The sequence below is a fragment of the Cucurbita pepo genome, chromosome 6 (genome assembly GCF_057944985.1).
Source record: "Cucurbita pepo subsp. pepo isolate OVF chromosome 6, ASM5794498v1, whole genome shotgun sequence".
NCBI classification, from domain to species: Eukaryota; Viridiplantae; Streptophyta; class Magnoliopsida; order Cucurbitales; family Cucurbitaceae; genus Cucurbita; species Cucurbita pepo.
Window position 1 is genome coordinate 5894388 of NC_141803.1, and position 17604 is coordinate 5911991.

The 17604-nt window shown below is 39.4% G+C and overlaps 2 protein-coding genes across 4 annotated transcripts; both read left to right on the forward strand.

Annotated features, from left to right (window-relative positions):
* The first annotated feature begins 2718 nt into the window (after nt 1–2718).
* Nucleotides 2719–7598, forward strand: LOC111796475 (thylakoid lumenal protein (Mog1/PsbP/DUF1795-like photosystem II reaction center PsbP family protein)). Its single transcript, XM_023679107.2, has 5 exons — nt 2719–3186; nt 4873–4976; nt 6906–7017; nt 7114–7341; nt 7446–7598. The coding sequence occupies exons 1-5, from the start codon at nt 2919–2921 to the stop codon at nt 7508–7510; spliced, it is 777 nt and encodes a 258-aa protein (XP_023534875.1). The 5' UTR covers nt 2719–2918; the 3' UTR covers nt 7511–7598.
* Nucleotides 7599–13962: 6364 nt separating this feature from the next.
* LOC111797495 (scarecrow-like protein 1) lies at nt 13963–17394 on the forward strand. Of its 3 annotated transcripts, none has more exons than XM_023680505.2 (3): nt 13963–14109; nt 14266–14333; nt 15561–17394. In XM_023680505.2, exon 3 carries the CDS (start codon nt 15626–15628, stop codon nt 17276–17278), a length of 1653 nt encoding a protein of 550 aa, XP_023536273.1. In that variant the 5' UTR covers nt 13963–14109; nt 14266–14333; nt 15561–15625; the 3' UTR covers nt 17279–17394. The 3 variants fall into 3 exon arrangements, with proteins under 3 accessions (XP_023536273.1, XP_023536272.1, XP_023536274.1); XM_023680504.2 differs by having other exon boundaries at nt 13970–14109; nt 14230–14333; XM_023680506.2 differs by lacking the exon at nt 14266–14333 and having other exon boundaries at nt 13990–14109.
* The last annotated feature ends 210 nt before the right edge of the window (nt 17395–17604 follow it).

Consider the following 17604-nt stretch of genomic DNA (forward strand, 5'->3'; position numbering starts at 1 on the left):
GTTACTTAAATAAATGCATGTTGGCTAGACGATGACTTAGGTCAGAACGCTAAGTAGACTGAGCACCTTTGGATCGTGAGCGATGGTCAGAGAGTCTAGACCCAAGTGCTCCCATAATAAGAAAGACTTGATGAGTCAGAACAAAGTACCTTGAAGCTATAAGTCCGCATTAAATCACCTACTCGTCCTAAGAATCTAATAGACCTTTTGAGCGCCTAGATATGACCAAGGTGATACTTAGATCATGTGTTTCGTGTTTTAGGTGATTGAAAGAAATATCTCCCTAACAAGCATGCACTAGAGAACCAATTTAAGATTAGGGCATTATAGCTAGAGCGGTTTACATGTTGACCTAGGTCAGTATGTTTCGAGTAACCTTGAACCCGAGGATTGTGAGCGGCAATTATAGATCTAGACTTGTGTGCACCCAAATAAGGGATTAGTTCAAGGAGTTAGTCCTAAACATCCCAGAAACGAGAGACAAGAATTAAATTGCCTAAAAGCTCCTAAGAACCTAGTTGACCTCTATGAAAAAGACGAATAACAAAGCTTAACAAACCTAGTAGTAGTATGACAGTATCACCAAAGTCTCCGCCTCCTATCTCCTTTGATACGCCCTTGGCACTAGCAACGCCCTACCAAACGGTAGTAGTATAGGTACCATTGAGTCTGGCCTAGGCCAGATAATGTAGTGTATCGAGACGACTAGGTACCACTATCGTGTTTGGAAACAGTCAAGGGCCCTTGAACAGGCTTACTATAGTGTAAACTTTCCTTTAGAGGGGTGAGGGACCACATGGGTAAACTGAGTAGCTGGCAGACATAACGGGTCGCTCATGCAGATGGTGACTGTATGACTTTTCTTGTAGAAGGGTCGCTAGTTAACCTTACATAGATGTGTTCAGATGAGATGTCATATTGTCCAAAGTCGCACCTAAAATCAGCATACCGAATGTTCAACGTTGGGGATGTGTAAGCGTACTAAGCACGTGAACATAAAGTTGGTTCACCTCAAAATGAGATTCGCCGTCCATGAGAGTGGTGCTGGAACCCAGTGACCAACTTCCAAATCCCGATAGGGTCTATGACATGTAAGAGAACTTGTTATGAATTTTTTAGGATTTGATCTAACAACCTTGTTGAAAAATGAAATCTAAATTATCAAAGAACCCCAAAAACGATAAGGAATCAACCCAAGGGAAAGTTTAATAACGAATTACTTATGATCAAGATCAAAAGTAAAAAAAACTCGTTTCTAAACTTGTGATTCGAATGATCATGACTATTTGAACGACTCTAGCATACAAATCAAAACACAAGAAATGCAAAGGAACAAACTCATGACTTAAGAAGTATAATATGCCAACTTCGTTTTAATATCTAAAATCTTCCTTGAAGTTTATCTTGCATGATTGATGCCTTGGTTCATATCAGAATCGCTTGAAACTTCGAGACCTACTTAGAAGTTAAGATAGTTGTGGAATTAGGCCCGAACTTCGAGACCTACTTATAAGATGTTTGAGGGAACTACGAAAAGGTGGATCTAATGACTTTATTCTTCTGCCATTGTCTATGCTTTGCCTTTTTTCTCTTCTTTTAATGACCTCTTCCAATACTTTTATTTAGTATGTCTTTAACGAGTCTCTTAAAATATTATACGTCTTTTTTAGCTTATGGGTTTTCTTTGTCAAAATTGGTTCATATACGGGCGATAGGATAGTAACGTTGCCAATTATGGTCAAAAGAGATTCTTAAAAGAGCGTGAGCAATTGGATTCTACGGTATGACAAGAACTTCTAATAATAACTATTAATGCTTCAACGTTAAATAGGGCAAGCTCATGAGAAAATGTTTTATAAGTATTTTTGTTCATATTGCTCGTCAACACGAGTAAAAACTATAGGCTAAAAGGGATTTTTCCATATTCACAACTCGAGGCATACAACAATTAGTAGCTAAAGATAATAAATCTCGACAAGAAATGTTAATAATAAAAGAGAATTAATTAAAAATGTCATTGTTTATTGGTAGCCTCCACTTGAAAAATAAAGGGGAAAGAGATTGATCTATTTCTAGGCTCCTAATGCATCCGGATTCTAGTAAGTTACCACAGGCTTTTCTCGAGGCTCTAGAAAGTTCTCTTATACGTCATAGACCCTGTCGGGACCTCGGGCCTTTACCACATTCACCAAAGGCACCCATCACGAATCTTCTACGAGTGTAGTCCTTATTCCCCTTTCAAGACCAAGCCCATGAAAGATTGATTGGGTCTATAGTTTAAACTAGCCCAAGCTTCCATAAGTTGGGCCAAGGTTGAAGCCCTCGTCTCATTTGACCCAAATTTGGATCCAAAATTTGGCCCAATGACGATTATAGATGTTCATTTAACTTACAAGGTCGGGTCCTACAAAGATCCACCCAAACAAGATGAAATATTTCAAACATTCTCGTTTCAACAGGGAAGACAGCGAGAAGAAATTATTCCTTATTAGCTAAACGAGGATCGGATGAGAACAGGGATTCAATTTTATATATATATATTTCTTAGAGTGTTCGAAGATTATACGTTAGAATCGATACCATTTGTTAGGATCGCTCAACAACGCACACTCGATCAAGATGAACACAAAGAACAAGCTTAAAAGTTTTATTATCGATGGTTATATATATAAAAGGAAGGTTTTAAAGAAAAAAAATTGAAAAAAGAATCTAAAGTTGAAGAAACCTAAAGCACAAGTTGTAATCCATATGGCGCCAAAGAGATGCAATTCCGCACCACATCCACACAAAAATCGAAGAACTAAATCCCTCTCGTCTTTGATCTCCCAATTTCCAGGCACTTCCATCTCCATCCCTTAATCATTCTGATTCCTCCATTTCTGCAATTCGTCTCCAGAAATCATCGTTTCTGGGTTCGAATGGGATCGACTATGTTCGCCTCTGTTCCATTCTCCTGCAACTTTCATCAATCAAAGCCTCCTTCCCACATCCTCCAAAAGGGTGTTCCGGGTGTCGGTGGCGAAAAGGAGAATCGGTCTCCCATTGTGAATCGGAGATCGGTTTTGCTATCCGGCGTTTCTCTGGTTTCTTCTGCGGGTTTGGGGCTGCAGAGCGAGTGTTTGGCTGCGGTTAAGCAAGGTCTTCTTGCTGGGAGGATTCCTGGGTTGTCTGAACCAGATGAACAGGGTTGGCTTTTCTTAACCTCTTGAACTCTGTATCTAAGTAATCCTTACTGTCGTTTTGTTTCTTGTTTACATCTATGATTTGTTTCTTTGTTTCAATTGGTGGAATCTTCTGGTTGCTGCAGATTGTGGATTGTGTAATACCTTTGTTCACTCTTTAAGTATATGAACTTTAATATCTAACCTTTTAGTTTCTATTCTTACAATTCTTTTTAAGTTGTAGAATTTTTTTGCATGTGTTGATGGATAAATCTTTAGGGAACAAATATGTTCTTAAATTAGAGAATAGATATTGAAAATGATGTATAATTTTCTATATTGATTTTGGTGATGTACTTAGTTAATTCCATCCTGTTAGTTTTTGGAGTTTCTAATCCCACTTAGAGAAGGGAACGACATCGATTGGAGAGGAGAACGAGTGCCAGTGAGGACGTTGGGTGTCACAATCGCGGTTTCTAGGCAGCGGATTTAGCGATTCTATGGCACCCACTCTCAGCACTGATTGGGTTAAGCCTACTTTGAATACAAACCTCAGTCTCGATTTCAAGAGAAGATTTTAGAAAGCAAGGGAGAGAGGTTTTAGAAAAAGAGTTTTGAAAGTAAGAGAGAGAGATTGGTGTTATATGGGAACGTAAGCAAAAAGGCAACAACAACGGCTTACTGCATATAACTTATCGGGTAGGGAGAAGTTGACAACTAGTCGTATCCCCCTATAGTACATTTTGAGGCATTTCATGTCTACTAGGCGTAGCCATGACATCTCTGAAACGTCATATTGGTAAAGAAAATAAGAAAGAAATAATACAACATGAAAGCGGTAAAAGAAAGCAATAAAGTAGTACAAGGCAAAGGTTTCGGCGTGTCACGAGCATGCAGCCATGGGCGACATGACTTGGACAAGCATGACCGTGACACTGGGCCTCGAAGGGAGGTGGATTGTCAGATCCCACATCGGCTGGGGAGGAGAACGAAACATTTTTAATAAAGGTGTGGAAACCTCTCCCTAGCATACACATTTTGACAACCTTGAGGTGAAGTTCGAAAGGGGACAGCCCAAAGAGGACAATATTTGCTAGCGGTGGGCTTGAGATGTTACAAAATGATATCAGAGCCAGACACCGCGGGGAGTGGATTGTGAGATCCCACATCGGTTGGGGAGGAGAACGAAACATTCTTTATAAGGGTGTGGAAACCTCTCCCTAGCATACACGTTTTGATGACCTTGAGGGAAAGTACGAAAGGGGAAAGCCTAAAGAGGATAATATCTGCTAGCGGTGGGCTTGTGCTGTTACAAAATGGTATAAGAACCAAACACCGGGTAGTGTGCCAGCGAGGACGTTCGGCCTCGAAGGAGGGTGGATTGTGAGATCCTACATCATTAGAGAAGGGAACGACTGGAGAGGGGAACGAGTGCCAGTGAGCACGCTGGCCCTGAAGGGGGGTGGATTGTCAGATCTGCTGCCAGCGGTGGGCTTGGGCGGCTAGCGGTGAGATCCACTGCATCAAAAGAAGCAAACAGGGCTGATCATGCCATGTTTTCTATATCAAGTTTACATAGCATCTGTTGTGCTTGTGCAGGAATCTCTTGTATTAATCAGAATATATGCAGCAAATTTCATTTTTGACCATTGAAAGCTTTTAAACTCAAGCTTAGCATATCTGGTTTCTTGTTTGTTGCCTGCTCAGACAGGTTGGAGGACATATCGTAGACCCGACGAGAAGTCCGGTGGGCATGGAGTTGGATGGAGTCCTATTATTCCTTATGCCTTTTCAGTTCCACAAGACTGGGAAGAGGTAACTGCTGTTAGATGTCTTAGCCGGCGTTCTCCCTTAATTGCTTTAGTTCGTCCTTTGAGGTTGTTCCAATTATTGTCCAACGTTTCTGGGTCCGTTGTCTTTTGGTATTTGCATTGGGGTGCGTCAAGTTTCCAGTTTCCTGTTGATTAGAGGAGTAAGCACAATGTATCATGTAATGCCCTAAGCCCACCGCCAGCGGATATTGTCCTCTTTGGGCTTTTCCTTTCAAGCTTCCCCTTAAGGTTTTCAAAATGTGTCTGTCAGGGAGAGATTTACACACCTTTATAAATAATGTTTCGTTCTCCTCCCCAACCGATGTGGGATCTCACAATCCACCTCCCTTCGGGGCCCAGCATCCTCACTGGCACTCCTTCCTTTCTCCAATCGATGTGGGACCCCCCAATCCACTCCGTTTCAGGTCCAACGCCCTTGTTGGCACATTGCCTCGTGTCCACCCCCTTTGAGGTTCAGCCTCCTCGCTGGCATATCGCCTGGTGTCTAGCTCTAATACCATTTGTAACACCACTAGCACAATGTATCATGTAATGCCCTAAGCCCACCGCCAGCGGATATTGTCCTCTTTGGGCTTTTCCTTTCAAGCTTCCCCTTAAGGTTTTCAAAATGTGTCTGTCAGGGAGAGATTTACACACCTTTATAAATAATGTTTCGTTCTCCTCCCCAACCGATGTGGGATCTCACAATCCACCTCCCTTCGGGGCCCAGCATCCTCACTGGCACTCCTTCCTTTCTCCAATCGATGTGGGACCCCCCAATCCACTCCGTTTCAGGTCCAACGCCCTTGTTGGCACATTGCCTCGTGTCCACCCCCTTTGAGGTTCAGCCTCCTCGCTGGCATATCGCCTGGTGTCTAGCTCTAATACCATTTGTAACACCACTAGCACAATGTATCATGTAATGCCCTAAGCCCACCGCCAGCGGATATTGTCCTCTTTGGGCTTTTCCTTTCAAGCTTCCCCTTAAGGTTTTCAAAATGTGTCTGTCAGGGAGAGATTTACACACCTTTATAAATAATGTTTCGTTCTCCTCCCCAACCGATGTGGGATCTCACAATCCACCTCCCTTCGGGGCCCAGCATCCTCACTGGCACTCCTTCCTTTCTCCAATCGATGTGGGACCCCCCAATCCACTCCGTTTCAGGTCCAACGCCCTTGTTGGCACATTGCCTCGTGTCCACCCCCTTTGAGGTTCAGCCTCCTCGCTGGCATATCGCCTGGTGTCTAGCTCTAATACCATTTGTAACACCACTAGCACAATGTATCATGTAATGCCCTAAGCCCACCGCCAGCGGATATTGTCCTCTTTGGGCTTTTCCTTTCAAGCTTCCCCTTAAGGTTTTCAAAATGTGTCTGTCAGGGAGAGATTTACACACCTTTATAAATAATGTTTCGTTCTCCTCCCCAACCGATGTGGGATCTCACAATCCACCTCCCTTCGGGGCCCAGCATCCTCACTGGCACTCCTTCCTTTCTCCAATCGATGTGGGACCCCCCAATCCACTCCGTTTCAGGTCCAACGCCCTTGTTGGCACATTGCCTCGTGTCCACCCCCTTTGAGGTTCAGCCTCCTCGCTGGCATATCGCCTGGTGTCTAGCTCTAATACCATTTGTAACACCACTAGCAGATATTATCCTTTTTGGGCTTTCTCTTCCAGACTTTCCCTCAAGGTTTTTAAAACGCATTTGCTAGAGAGATGTTTCCACACCCTTATAAAGAATGTTTTGTTCTCTTCACCAACCGAATGTGGGACCTACTTTAATCAGCATCGAATGATATTGATATGTATTCCCAATTTATTTCTTTGCTAGGAATGGAAAAGTCTCGTGCTAGTTAGATATGTCCATGCAAGTTAACTTCATTTTTATTTTGATCAAAGCAGACATGACACAAAGTGGTTTTGAGTGGCAGGTTCCTGTGTCAATTGCTGATCTTGGAGGGACAGAGATTGATCTCAGATTCAAAAGCTCAAAGGAAGGTCGTCTGTTCGTCATCGTTGCGCCCGTTCAACGATTTTCCGATGGTGCATTTCCCCAAAACTTTATACTTCTTGTTCAACTTTCCATTGTAAAGAAACTACACTGCTAAATGATGCGTTCATTGTCATAATCCTGTGAAGTTATCGGCGACGATGCAACGATTGAAATGGTTGGCCCTCCAGAGAAAGTAATCAGCGCGTTCGGACCAGAAGTGATCGGAGAAAACGTAGAAGGGAAGGTGATGAACATGAGCGTGGCAGAGCATAATGGAAGAACATATTATCAGTTTGAATTGGAGCCTCCTCATGTTTTGATCACAGCAACAGCGGCAGGAAACCGTCTGTATCTATTCAGTGTAACAGGAAATGGTAAGACACCACCAAGAACGCTGCTGTATGATATGATATGATATCAATTGTTTTCCATTAGAACTGAAGGAAGCTTGTTTTTGTTTCTCTGGGTGTTCTTATAGGCCTTCAATGGAAGAGACATTACAGCGACCTGAAGCGGATAGCGGATTCCTTTCGTGTCGTGTGATGAACTTGTTTCGGAGCTAGTTGGAGTATATACATATGCAGTGTGAATTACAGAACAACGGTTGATCAAGCTTTTTTCTCTAGTTGAATTGGTGACTCGAGAAACTCAAATGGAATTCACAACCCAACTCAACCCTCTACTTTCGAGCTGGGTTAGGTTGTGTTGTTGGGTTATTTTTTTAAAATTATTTTTAAAAAATTACTCGCATCACTAAGTTACCGTTAAAAAATAAAAAATAAAAAATTATCAAATAAATCGAAAATTCTTCCTAATACTACGTCAACGTTGCTTAGCTCTCAAAGTCGTTCTTAAATTGCATCTGACTGAAATCATTACAAACTTAATTGAAGAGCATGATGAACACTCCATTATATCTAAAATATATGAAAAAATGATTAATCTGAAAATGATTAATCTGAAAAAATGATTAATCGAGAAAATTCAATATTATATGAAGTGATATTATACCTAAAGTATAATAGAACGTCTCTTACACGGTCAGAAGTTTGAATCTCCATCCGGTCACTAAAAATAATTATAAAATTGTAAAATATTTGACTTTGATTTATTTTAATAATTATGAACATTTTATTTAATTGAAGAGCATGATGAACTACATTTGGTGTATTGGATTATTACCTAATATAAATATTTTTAAAATTATGTAAACTATCGTCCTAAAAAAAAATTTCTTATGGATTTAATGAATTATAAAATATATATTTAATATATTTTGAAATTAAATAAGCATTTTAAGGAGAAAAAAACGTTAAAACTCGATTTTTTTTATTTAAATTTATGGGTTTTGAGAAATTTATTCAAATTTTTATGAAATTATACATTTTGAGGAGTTTTTATAAGATCCCACGTCATTAGGGAGGAAAACGAAATATTGTTTATAAGGACGTGAAAACCTCTCCCTAACATATGTATTTTAAAATCTTGAAGGGAAAGCTTGAAAGTGAAAACCTAAAGATGACAATATTTACTAGCAGTGGGATTGAGTCGTTACAAATGATATCAGAGCTAGAAATCGGCCAATGTGCCAGCGAGAAGGTTGACCCTCGAAGGGGGTGGACACGAGGCGGTGTGCCAACAAGAACCCTGGGCTCCGAAGACAAATAGATTGGGGGGGAGGGGGGTCCCACATCGATTGAAGAGGAGAACGAGTGCCAATGAAAACGTTGGATCCTGAAGGAGGATGAATTGTGAGATCCCACATCTATTGGGAGTAGAACGAACCATTTTCTTATAAGGGTGTGGAAACTTCTCCTTAGAAAACAAGTTTTAAAACCTTCGGGAAAAACTCGAAAGAAAAAGTCAAAAAAATAACCATATCTACTAGCGGTGGGTTTGAGCTGCTATCGTTTTTAACTCTCTTTTTCTTTTTAAGGTTCAAAATTCGCAAGTTAATTCAGTCGGAATTGAAGTAAAAAAAAAAAAAAAACAGTAATTCATATTCAGCTTTCAGTTTTAATGAAATTGAAGATAAACTTGGAATAATGGCAGTTAGAATTAGGTGAGATTTTATATTAACTATAAGGTTTTGGTCTTCCAATTCCAACTGCCACTTTGAATTGGAAATAAACACCAAAGACTCTTCTTTTCCTCTCTCTCTCTATATATATATATATTAAAATAAAAAAGAGAATGACAAACAAAAACTAATAATATAAAAAGATGAACTTTTAAGACTTGGTTTGTATTTGATTTCTATAATTTTAAACTGCGGCTCGAGACTCGAGACTTGAGGATTTTATTGACAATACTAAGTTAAGATAAGGGTCGGGTTCTAATATCACTAATAGTAATAACAAAACTATACAGTTGTACGATATTGTTCATTCTGATCATAAGCTCTTATGGTTTTATTTTTGGTTTCTTAAAAGATCTCGTATCCATAGAGATATTGTCTCTTACTTATATACTCAATATCTTCCATTTAATTAGTCAACATAGGACTCTAACACACGGTAAAGTGTGAAAAGTACACACTAATCGTCATATGAGAATTGAAGACATGTCTTAATTAGTTAAACTATACTCAAATCGACACCAATTGTGAGATCTCACATCAGTTGGAGAGGGGAACGAAACATTACTTATAAGGGTGTGGAAATCTCTCCCTAGCAAACGCGTTTTAAAACTGTGAGACTAACAACGATATATATAGAGCTAAAGCAGACAATATCTACTAGTGGTAGGCTTGGGCTGTTACAAATGGTATCAGAATCAGACATTGAGCGGTGTGCCAGTGAGAACGCTGGACCCCATGGGAGTGGATTGTAAGATCTCACATTGGTTGGAGAAAGGAACAAAATATTACTCATAAGGGTATGGAAACCTCTCCTTAGTAGACATGTTTTAAAACCATGAGACTGACAACAATATGTAACGGGTCGAAGTAGACAATATCTATTAGCGATAGGCTTGAACTGTTACACCAACATCGGTTGGGGAGGAGAACGAAGCATTCTTATAAGCGTGTGGAAACCTCTTCCTAGCATACGTGTTTTAAAAACCTTGAGAAACCCGAAAGAAAAAATCCTAAGAAAACAATATTTGCTAGTGGTGGAGTTGAGATGTTGTAGAAATGATGGATATGAAGCTACGACAATAAGACGAGCATTTTGGGTCGTGATAAGGAGAGCACAACAATGATGGGTGTAAGTTTTGTCCAAGTTTGTATAGATTGCCATTTTGACCCTCTAAAACTAATGGGAAATGAATCAAAATTTGCCACAAAATTGGTCATTTGTGGATGCCTTTGGTTAGCATGGGAGTGTAATTATGTTAAGGTTGAAAAACCCAACTAACATAGGGACTTTAACCAAGCTACATTATGCTTACCATTTCATATATATATATATATATATATACACGTCTCATCTTATCTTAATCATATTCATACAATTAACCACAAGACTTTATGACATAATTTTCAACAAATTAAATTTTAGCTTAACTTGAGCTGTCATATGAAGGCTTTATGGCTTTAAGGTCAAATGTGTTAAATGATGAGTACAAGTCATGCTATGATGAGGATATGACCTTCACATGGCTTATATGGTTTAGTCAATAAAGTTATGAGTATAAGTCCTAATGATCAACGTCGAAAGTATCCTAACGACATAACATGATCCAAATTCGATAACTCAGTGAATTAGTTTACCATAATTTTTTACTGTGTGACTTGTCGAGAAAAAACTAACTAGCTGTTCGTAGAGGCTTGTGGAAAACCCTAAAACTATTTACGAAATTATAGTGTCACGATCATGCTTGTCCAAGACATGTTTCTTGTAGCCACTTGCCAGATGTCTCAGTCATGTTTGTCCAAAACGTGTTGTCCATGGTCGCATGCCTGTTCCAAACCCACTTGCTTTCATGTTAGATTTGACATTTGCTATTATTGTTGTGTCAATACAGGAGTGTATGTGTGAAATCCCACATCGATTGGAAAGAGGAACGAGTGTTAGCGAAAACGCTGGGCCCGGAAAAGGGGTGGATTGTGAGATCCCACATCGGTTGGAGACAGGAACGAATTATTGTTTATAAGGGTGTGGAAACTTTTTTCTAACATACGTGTTTTAAAAACCTTGAGGTGAAATCCAAAAGAGAAAACCCAAAGAGGACAATATTTGTTAGTGGTGACTTAGGTTGTTACAGTATGACCGGTCACCAAACATATCTACACCCACGTAGGGCTAAAATGTCCTAAAATGTCCTAAAATGTGCTATACGGGATATGAATAGTTGTCAATTATTCCTAATCAACTTATATACTATCAAAAACGTTGTTACTTACTCGATTTTAGCTTATAACATAATTTTCTTTTAAATTGTTTTCAACATATTTCCTCACTCACCTTTTCTAAAACATTTCTCTCAAATGTGACCCGAGACTCGAGCTTAAGCTAATATTGTCCGCAAAGTCTGAATTTCACACGATAGTAATTCGTTGGGTTAGAATAAGTATAGCACAATCGTTGTTCTAGTGTCGCAAGAGCACGATTATGACATTAACTCCTATTCCCCATCTGATAGTGAGCGATGTCTATCCTTGATACGACGTGGAGGAACGTTCAAACTACAAATATTCGCTAAAGAATGTTACATATGTTTACTTTCACTAAAAAAATTCTTAAAATAATTACTATTAGACTAAAAATAATAATATCCTTACGTTTTTAATAAAAAAAACTATTATTATTTATTTTTAAAAAATATATTTGAATTTTCAAAATGGTTTCAGTATCCTTAAAAAAAATAAATGGACTAATATTACTTTCAAAATTTAATAGGTATTTTTTAAACATAGTACTAACGGTAATAATATTTTTTAAATATTTAAAAAAGTCGGTAGAATATCAATAAAAAAAATTTAAAACTTAATGGTATTTTTGAAATAAAATACTAATCGTAAGAATATCTATTAAAATATAAATAAAAATAATATTTTATTAGTATAAAAATTTTACACAGATATCAAAAGCATAATATTATCGAGTTACATAGATTTGCTGTAACGCTCTAGATCCACCGCTAGTAGATATTGTCTTTTTTGGACTTTCCATTTCAGGTTTTTCCTCAAGGCTTTAAAACGTGTCTACTAGAGGAAGGTTTCCACACCCTTATAAATGACGTTTTGTTCTCCTCTCCAACCAATGTGGGACATCACATTTGCATTGCCCTACCTAATTTGTTCGACCCGATCATACAAATCATTTAACCAAGTTCACAAGTATATGTAATGAATTGGCGCACTAAGCACATGTATATTATTGACATGTTCAAAGGTGTTTTTGGTCTTTTTAAGAACACACGTCTTTGAAAATTAAGTGGTAAAAGATGGAACGTCCGAAAATATTGACTTGGTTCAACTCACACTCTCTCTTTTTCTTCAATTCTTATGATTGAAGCGTTTCTTTCTTTTTCGATCTCGATCGTTGTAGCTGCGTGAGCGTCATATGTCCATAGTAAGTGTAATAGTTTAAGCACACCGCTAGCAGATATTGTCTTCTTTAGAGTTTCTCTTTCTGGCTTCCCCTTAGATTTCCACGTCCTTATAAAAAATGTTTCGTTCTCCTTTCCAAACGTGGAATCTCACAATCCACCCGTCTTTGGAGCCTAGTGTCACAATCACATTTTCTTGGTAGTACTGAGTGAGGCAAACCAACTTCGAATCACGTTGCCTACAGTCGGGTAACGTGTATTCAAACCTCGGGCCTAGAATTAAAGAGAAGATTTTAGAAAGCAAGGGAGAGAGGTTTTGAAAGCAAGAATGAGAGAGAAATTGAGTGGTGTTATATAGCATGCAAGCAAAAAGACAACAACGGCGGCTTAAACAATATATAACTTTTCGAGTAGGGAGAATTTGACAACTAATCGCATCCCCCTATAGTACATTTTGGGGCATTTCATGTTTACGAGACGTAGCCATGATATTGTCGAAACTTCATACTCTTAAAGAAAACAATAAAGAAATAATACAACATGAAAGCAATAAAAGAAAGCGGTAAAGTAGTACATGGCAAAGTGTTTCGACGTGTAACAGGCATGCGACCATGGACAACACGCCTTGGACAAACATGACCGTGACACCCAGCATCCTCGTTAGCACTCGTTCATCTCTCTAATTGATGTAGGATCTCATAATCCACCCTCGTTCAGGACCTTTTGTCTTTGCTCACACTCGTTCTTCTCTCCAATCGATGTGGGATCTCACAGTAAAACTTAAGAAGTATGATAGAGATACTCGATTTTTTCGATTTATGCGCTAAAATCTTATAGTTAATTATTCATTCTTTGATATTGATAATGGTTTTGCTAATTTTGTTTGTAACATAACATTAATATATTAATTTAAATTTGAACATTAAATTATTTTTATTTATAATATTTTATTTAAAATGTCACATCTATACATACTTTTAAAAAAATAATTTAATTAGCCACTCCACTTCATGCCATCTTAATAAGTCGTTATAGACTATATATTATACGAAACTCCAAGAAAAAAAAAATAATAATCGTTTTAAGCATATCCTTTAATTAGTTGACTTCACTGTTTAATTAATTTTTGTTAACGATCGACATATTACAATTCTAGATCAACCTAAGCTCGTTATCATATGTATTCTTACGTTATTTTAAAGTAAAAAATGAAAACATACACGTCAGAAATTCATACATGTTCATCAAAATAATCAAAAACTTATATTGATTCTCTTTTTAAAATCAATCAGTCTCTCACACTGCAACTTCTCTTGTTGGAGTTAGATATGCATACAACAATAAATATCGAGATGGTAAAGAACGTAAATCCGAAACATAGAGATAGATAATTACTACGATTCTGGTGCACGAAAATTAATTTGAATTTGAGGATGGAACTCAAAGAAGAACAAGGCACAATCCATCCATGGCGCGGGCGTCAGCATTATGTAGGCGTGATATGATATTTTCAATCATTTGTTTTTAGTGGGACAAAAATTGGAGTAGCCCCAAACCAATGCTTCCAAAAACCCCCAAACTAAATATCCCAATTGAACCCTCAAAATTACGACTCGAGAAATTTCTCAAAAGTTTCATATATTAAGGTGAGTTCTTCTACTTTTCTTCCACTTTTGAATTCCAGAAGATTGTCTCCCCCTTTTTCTCTTCTGGATTTTGTTCTTGGGTTTCCTTTTTTCTGATTCTGTTCGTTGATTTCGTTTTAGGGTTTTCGTTTTGATTTGTGGGTTCTCTCGATTTAGGTCGGATTTGAGGTTGATTTTGTTGATTTTGAGTGGTTTCAAGTGCTTTGAGGAGTGCCCTGTTTCAGGTACTTGTCTTGGATTCATTGGTTTTTCATATTCTTAGAACTGTTTGTTTTTATGCTCAAGATCTTGTTTCTTTTGCGATTCTGATTAGGGATTACTGCATGAACTTGTGGGCTAATTGTGAAGTAATCTTGTTTGTTATCTGAATTAATAGCTATCGCTTAACCAAATTGCTCTGGCTTCTTCATCGTGTTCATCGTGTTCATCGTGCTTTGAGGCATAGAATGATAACTTTGTTGTGTGAATCGGATTCTTTCTATTTCAATTTAGCTTTGTTTTGATATTGTTCTTTTTGGGCTTTCTCTTTCGAACTTGTCCTCAAGTTTTTACAACGCGTCTGCTAGGAAGAGGTTTTCGTTCTTCTTCCCAACCAATGTGGGATCTCACAATCCACGCCCTTCAGGACTCAACGTCCTGCACTTGTTCCCTTCTTCGATCGATGTAGGAACAATCCGCCTCCTTTCGGGGCCTAGCGTCCTTGTTGGCACACCGCCTCGCGTCCACCCCCTTTGGGGTTCAGCCTCCTCACTGGCACATTGTCGGGTGTTTGGCTCTGATATTATTTGTAACGGCCCAAGCCCATAGCTAGCAGATATTGTTCTCTTTGGGCTTTCCCTTTCGGACTTGCCCTCAAGTTTTTAAAACGCGTCTGCTAGAGAGAGGTTTTCGTTTTTCTTCCCAACTGATGTGGGATCTCACAATCCACGCCCTTCAGGGCTTAGCGTCCTCGGTGGCACTCGTTCCCTTTTCCAATCGATGTAGGAACAATCCACCTCCTTTTGGGACCTAGCGTCCTTGTTGGCACACCGCCTCATGTCCACCCCCTTTGGGGTTCAGCCTCCTCGGTGGCACATTTGGGTGTCTGGCTCTGATATCATTTGTAACGGCCCAAGCCCATAGCTAGCACGTGTTGTCCTCTTTGGGCTTTCCCTTTCGGACTTACCCCAAGGTTTTTAAAACGCGTCTGCTAGGGAGAGAGGCTTCCACACCTTATAAAGGGTGTTTCATTCTCCTCGCCAATCGATGTGGGATCTCACACCGAGCTTTGTTCTGTTCTATGAAATCTTTGCTCTGATTCTATATAATTAGTTGACTGATATGATCCTGTCTTTTGTGCTACAAGTTCATAAGGAAATGATTGAGAATTCGGATTGAATGGTCGATAGTTTAGTTCGATTTGTGGTTTGTTAGTGAGCTATGATTTATGGATACATGTTCTTTGTTTTCAGAGCTTCCAATCTATATGGTGTAAATTTGATCTTCCTGAAAAAGCATAGTTCGGACAAAGAAAACGATGTCGTTAGTCAGGCCATCTGATCTGTCTCCGTTATCATACGGAAGTCGCAAGCTCTACTCGTTGAACGGAACCAAGAATGCTCCTGACTTGTCTGCTCAAAGATTTGGCTCTGAAAAGCATAGGAGTGAGAGCTATGAGAAGTATTTCCTTGACTTCCCGATCGAAGAGCTATCGATTTCTGGCGTTTCGGGCATTTCTACCAATTCGTTTCACCCGAACGCTGCTTCGTATGGGCGAACCGATTCAGATTCAGCTTGCCTTGAGAGTACAAGTCCAGAACAGCTGGATTTTGAGGATGATCAAGTGAGACTGAAGTTGCAAGAATTGGAGAGGGACCTGTTGGGTGAACCTGATGCTGCTGATTACGATGTCGAGATGCTTGCAAATGGTCAAGCCATGGAAATCGATAGCGAATGGGCGAATTCGATTAAAGATGCACTGCTACACGACTCGCCAAACGAATCCTCGTCGACAGATTCTAATTTCAGTACAACTGGCAGCAACAAGGATGCATCTCAGATGTCTTCACAGAATCCTAGAGAAATGCTTTTAGAATGTGCTTTTGCCATCTCGGAAGACAACTTTGACGAAGCATCAGCCATGATCGAACAGCTCCGAGGTATGGTCTCGGTTCAGGGCGATCCCTCACAGAGGATTGCTGCGTATATGGTGGAAGGTCTTGCTGCTCGGTTGTTGGCATCAGGAAAATGTCTTTATAAAGCTTTGAGATGCAAAGAACCGCCTTCCTCGGACCGTCTCGCAGCTATGCAGATCCTTTTCGAGGTCTGCCCTTGTTTCAAATTCGGCTTTATGGCTGCAAATTGTGCCATTATCGAGGCAGCGAAAGATGAGAAGAGAATTCACATAATCGATTTCGACGTAAGTCAAGGAACTCAGTACATAAATTTGATTCAGATGCTAGCAACTCAGCCAGGGAAGCCACCACACTTGAGGTTAACAGGGGTCGATGATCCCGAATCAGTACATCGACCCGTTGGAGGTCTTAAACACATTGGACAAAGACTCGAGCAACTGGCAAAAGCGTTACGAGTTCCATTTGAATTTCAAGCAATTGCCTCGAACACTTCTGATGTCACTCCCTCGATGCTCGCCTCCTGCCACGGAGAAGCAGTCATAGTCAACTTCGCTTTTCTGCTTCACCACATGCCAGATGAAAGTGTCTCAACCGTAAATCTTCGAGACAAGCTTCTCCGAATGGTTAAGAACTTAAACCCGAAACTAGTAACAGTCGTCGAACAGGACATGAACACAAACACCACCCCATTCTTTTCAAGATTCGTCGAAACCTATAACTACTTTGCAGCTGTCTACGACACTCTCGATGCGACACTCCCAAGAGATAGTCAAGACCGAATCAATGTAGAGAGGCAATGCTTGGCGAAGGACATAGTCAACATCATAGCTTGTGAAGGTGAGGACAGAGTGGAGAGATACGAAGTGGCCGGGAAATGGCGGGCAAGAATGACGATGGCTGGGTTCAGTTCCTGTACGATGAGCCAAAACGTGACCGACCCGATTCGAAAGCTTATCGGGGAGTATTGCGAGAGATTGAAGATGTATGAAGAAATGGGCACAGTTCATTTTGGATGGGAAGAGAAAAGCTTGATTATAACTTCAACATGGAGGTAACAAATTGTATGATTTAATACTTTGTGGTTAATTTTGATGTATGTAATATATATTCCATTCTATTTCATAACTCTTAATTCAAAACCAAATCTTAGAATTCAAACTTATAAGTTTCACGGGTGATCTTTTAAATTGAGTTGAACTCGGTTTAAAAGTTGTTAATAAGGTAAGCTGTTCTTCTAATGAACGACCGTAAGGCTTATTTGAGTTGAAAAAATTTACAACTCGAATATTTGGGTACGGTCTAAAAAATGTTTCAACTCACAAACACCCTTAAATTGAACCTGTTCAGTTACTCTTTCAAGGATCACCTCACCTCGAAGAGT

Bases quoted from the DNA above. Each gene is read 5' to 3' on its own strand.
- LOC111796475 (XM_023679107.2), top strand. From the start codon at position 2,919: ATGGGATCGACTATGTTCGCCTCTGTTCCATTCTCCTGCAACTTTCAT. The intron at 3,187-4,872 runs GTTGGCTTTTCT...CTGCTCAGACAG, and splicing joins GTCTGAACCAGATGAACAGG to GTTGGAGGACATATCGTAGA. The intron at 7,018-7,113 runs GTGCATTTCCCC...AATCCTGTGAAG, and splicing joins CGTTCAACGATTTTCCGATG to TTATCGGCGACGATGCAACG.
- LOC111797495 (XM_023680505.2), top strand. From the start codon at position 15,626: ATGTCGTTAGTCAGGCCATCTGATCTGTCTCCGTTATCATACGGAAGT.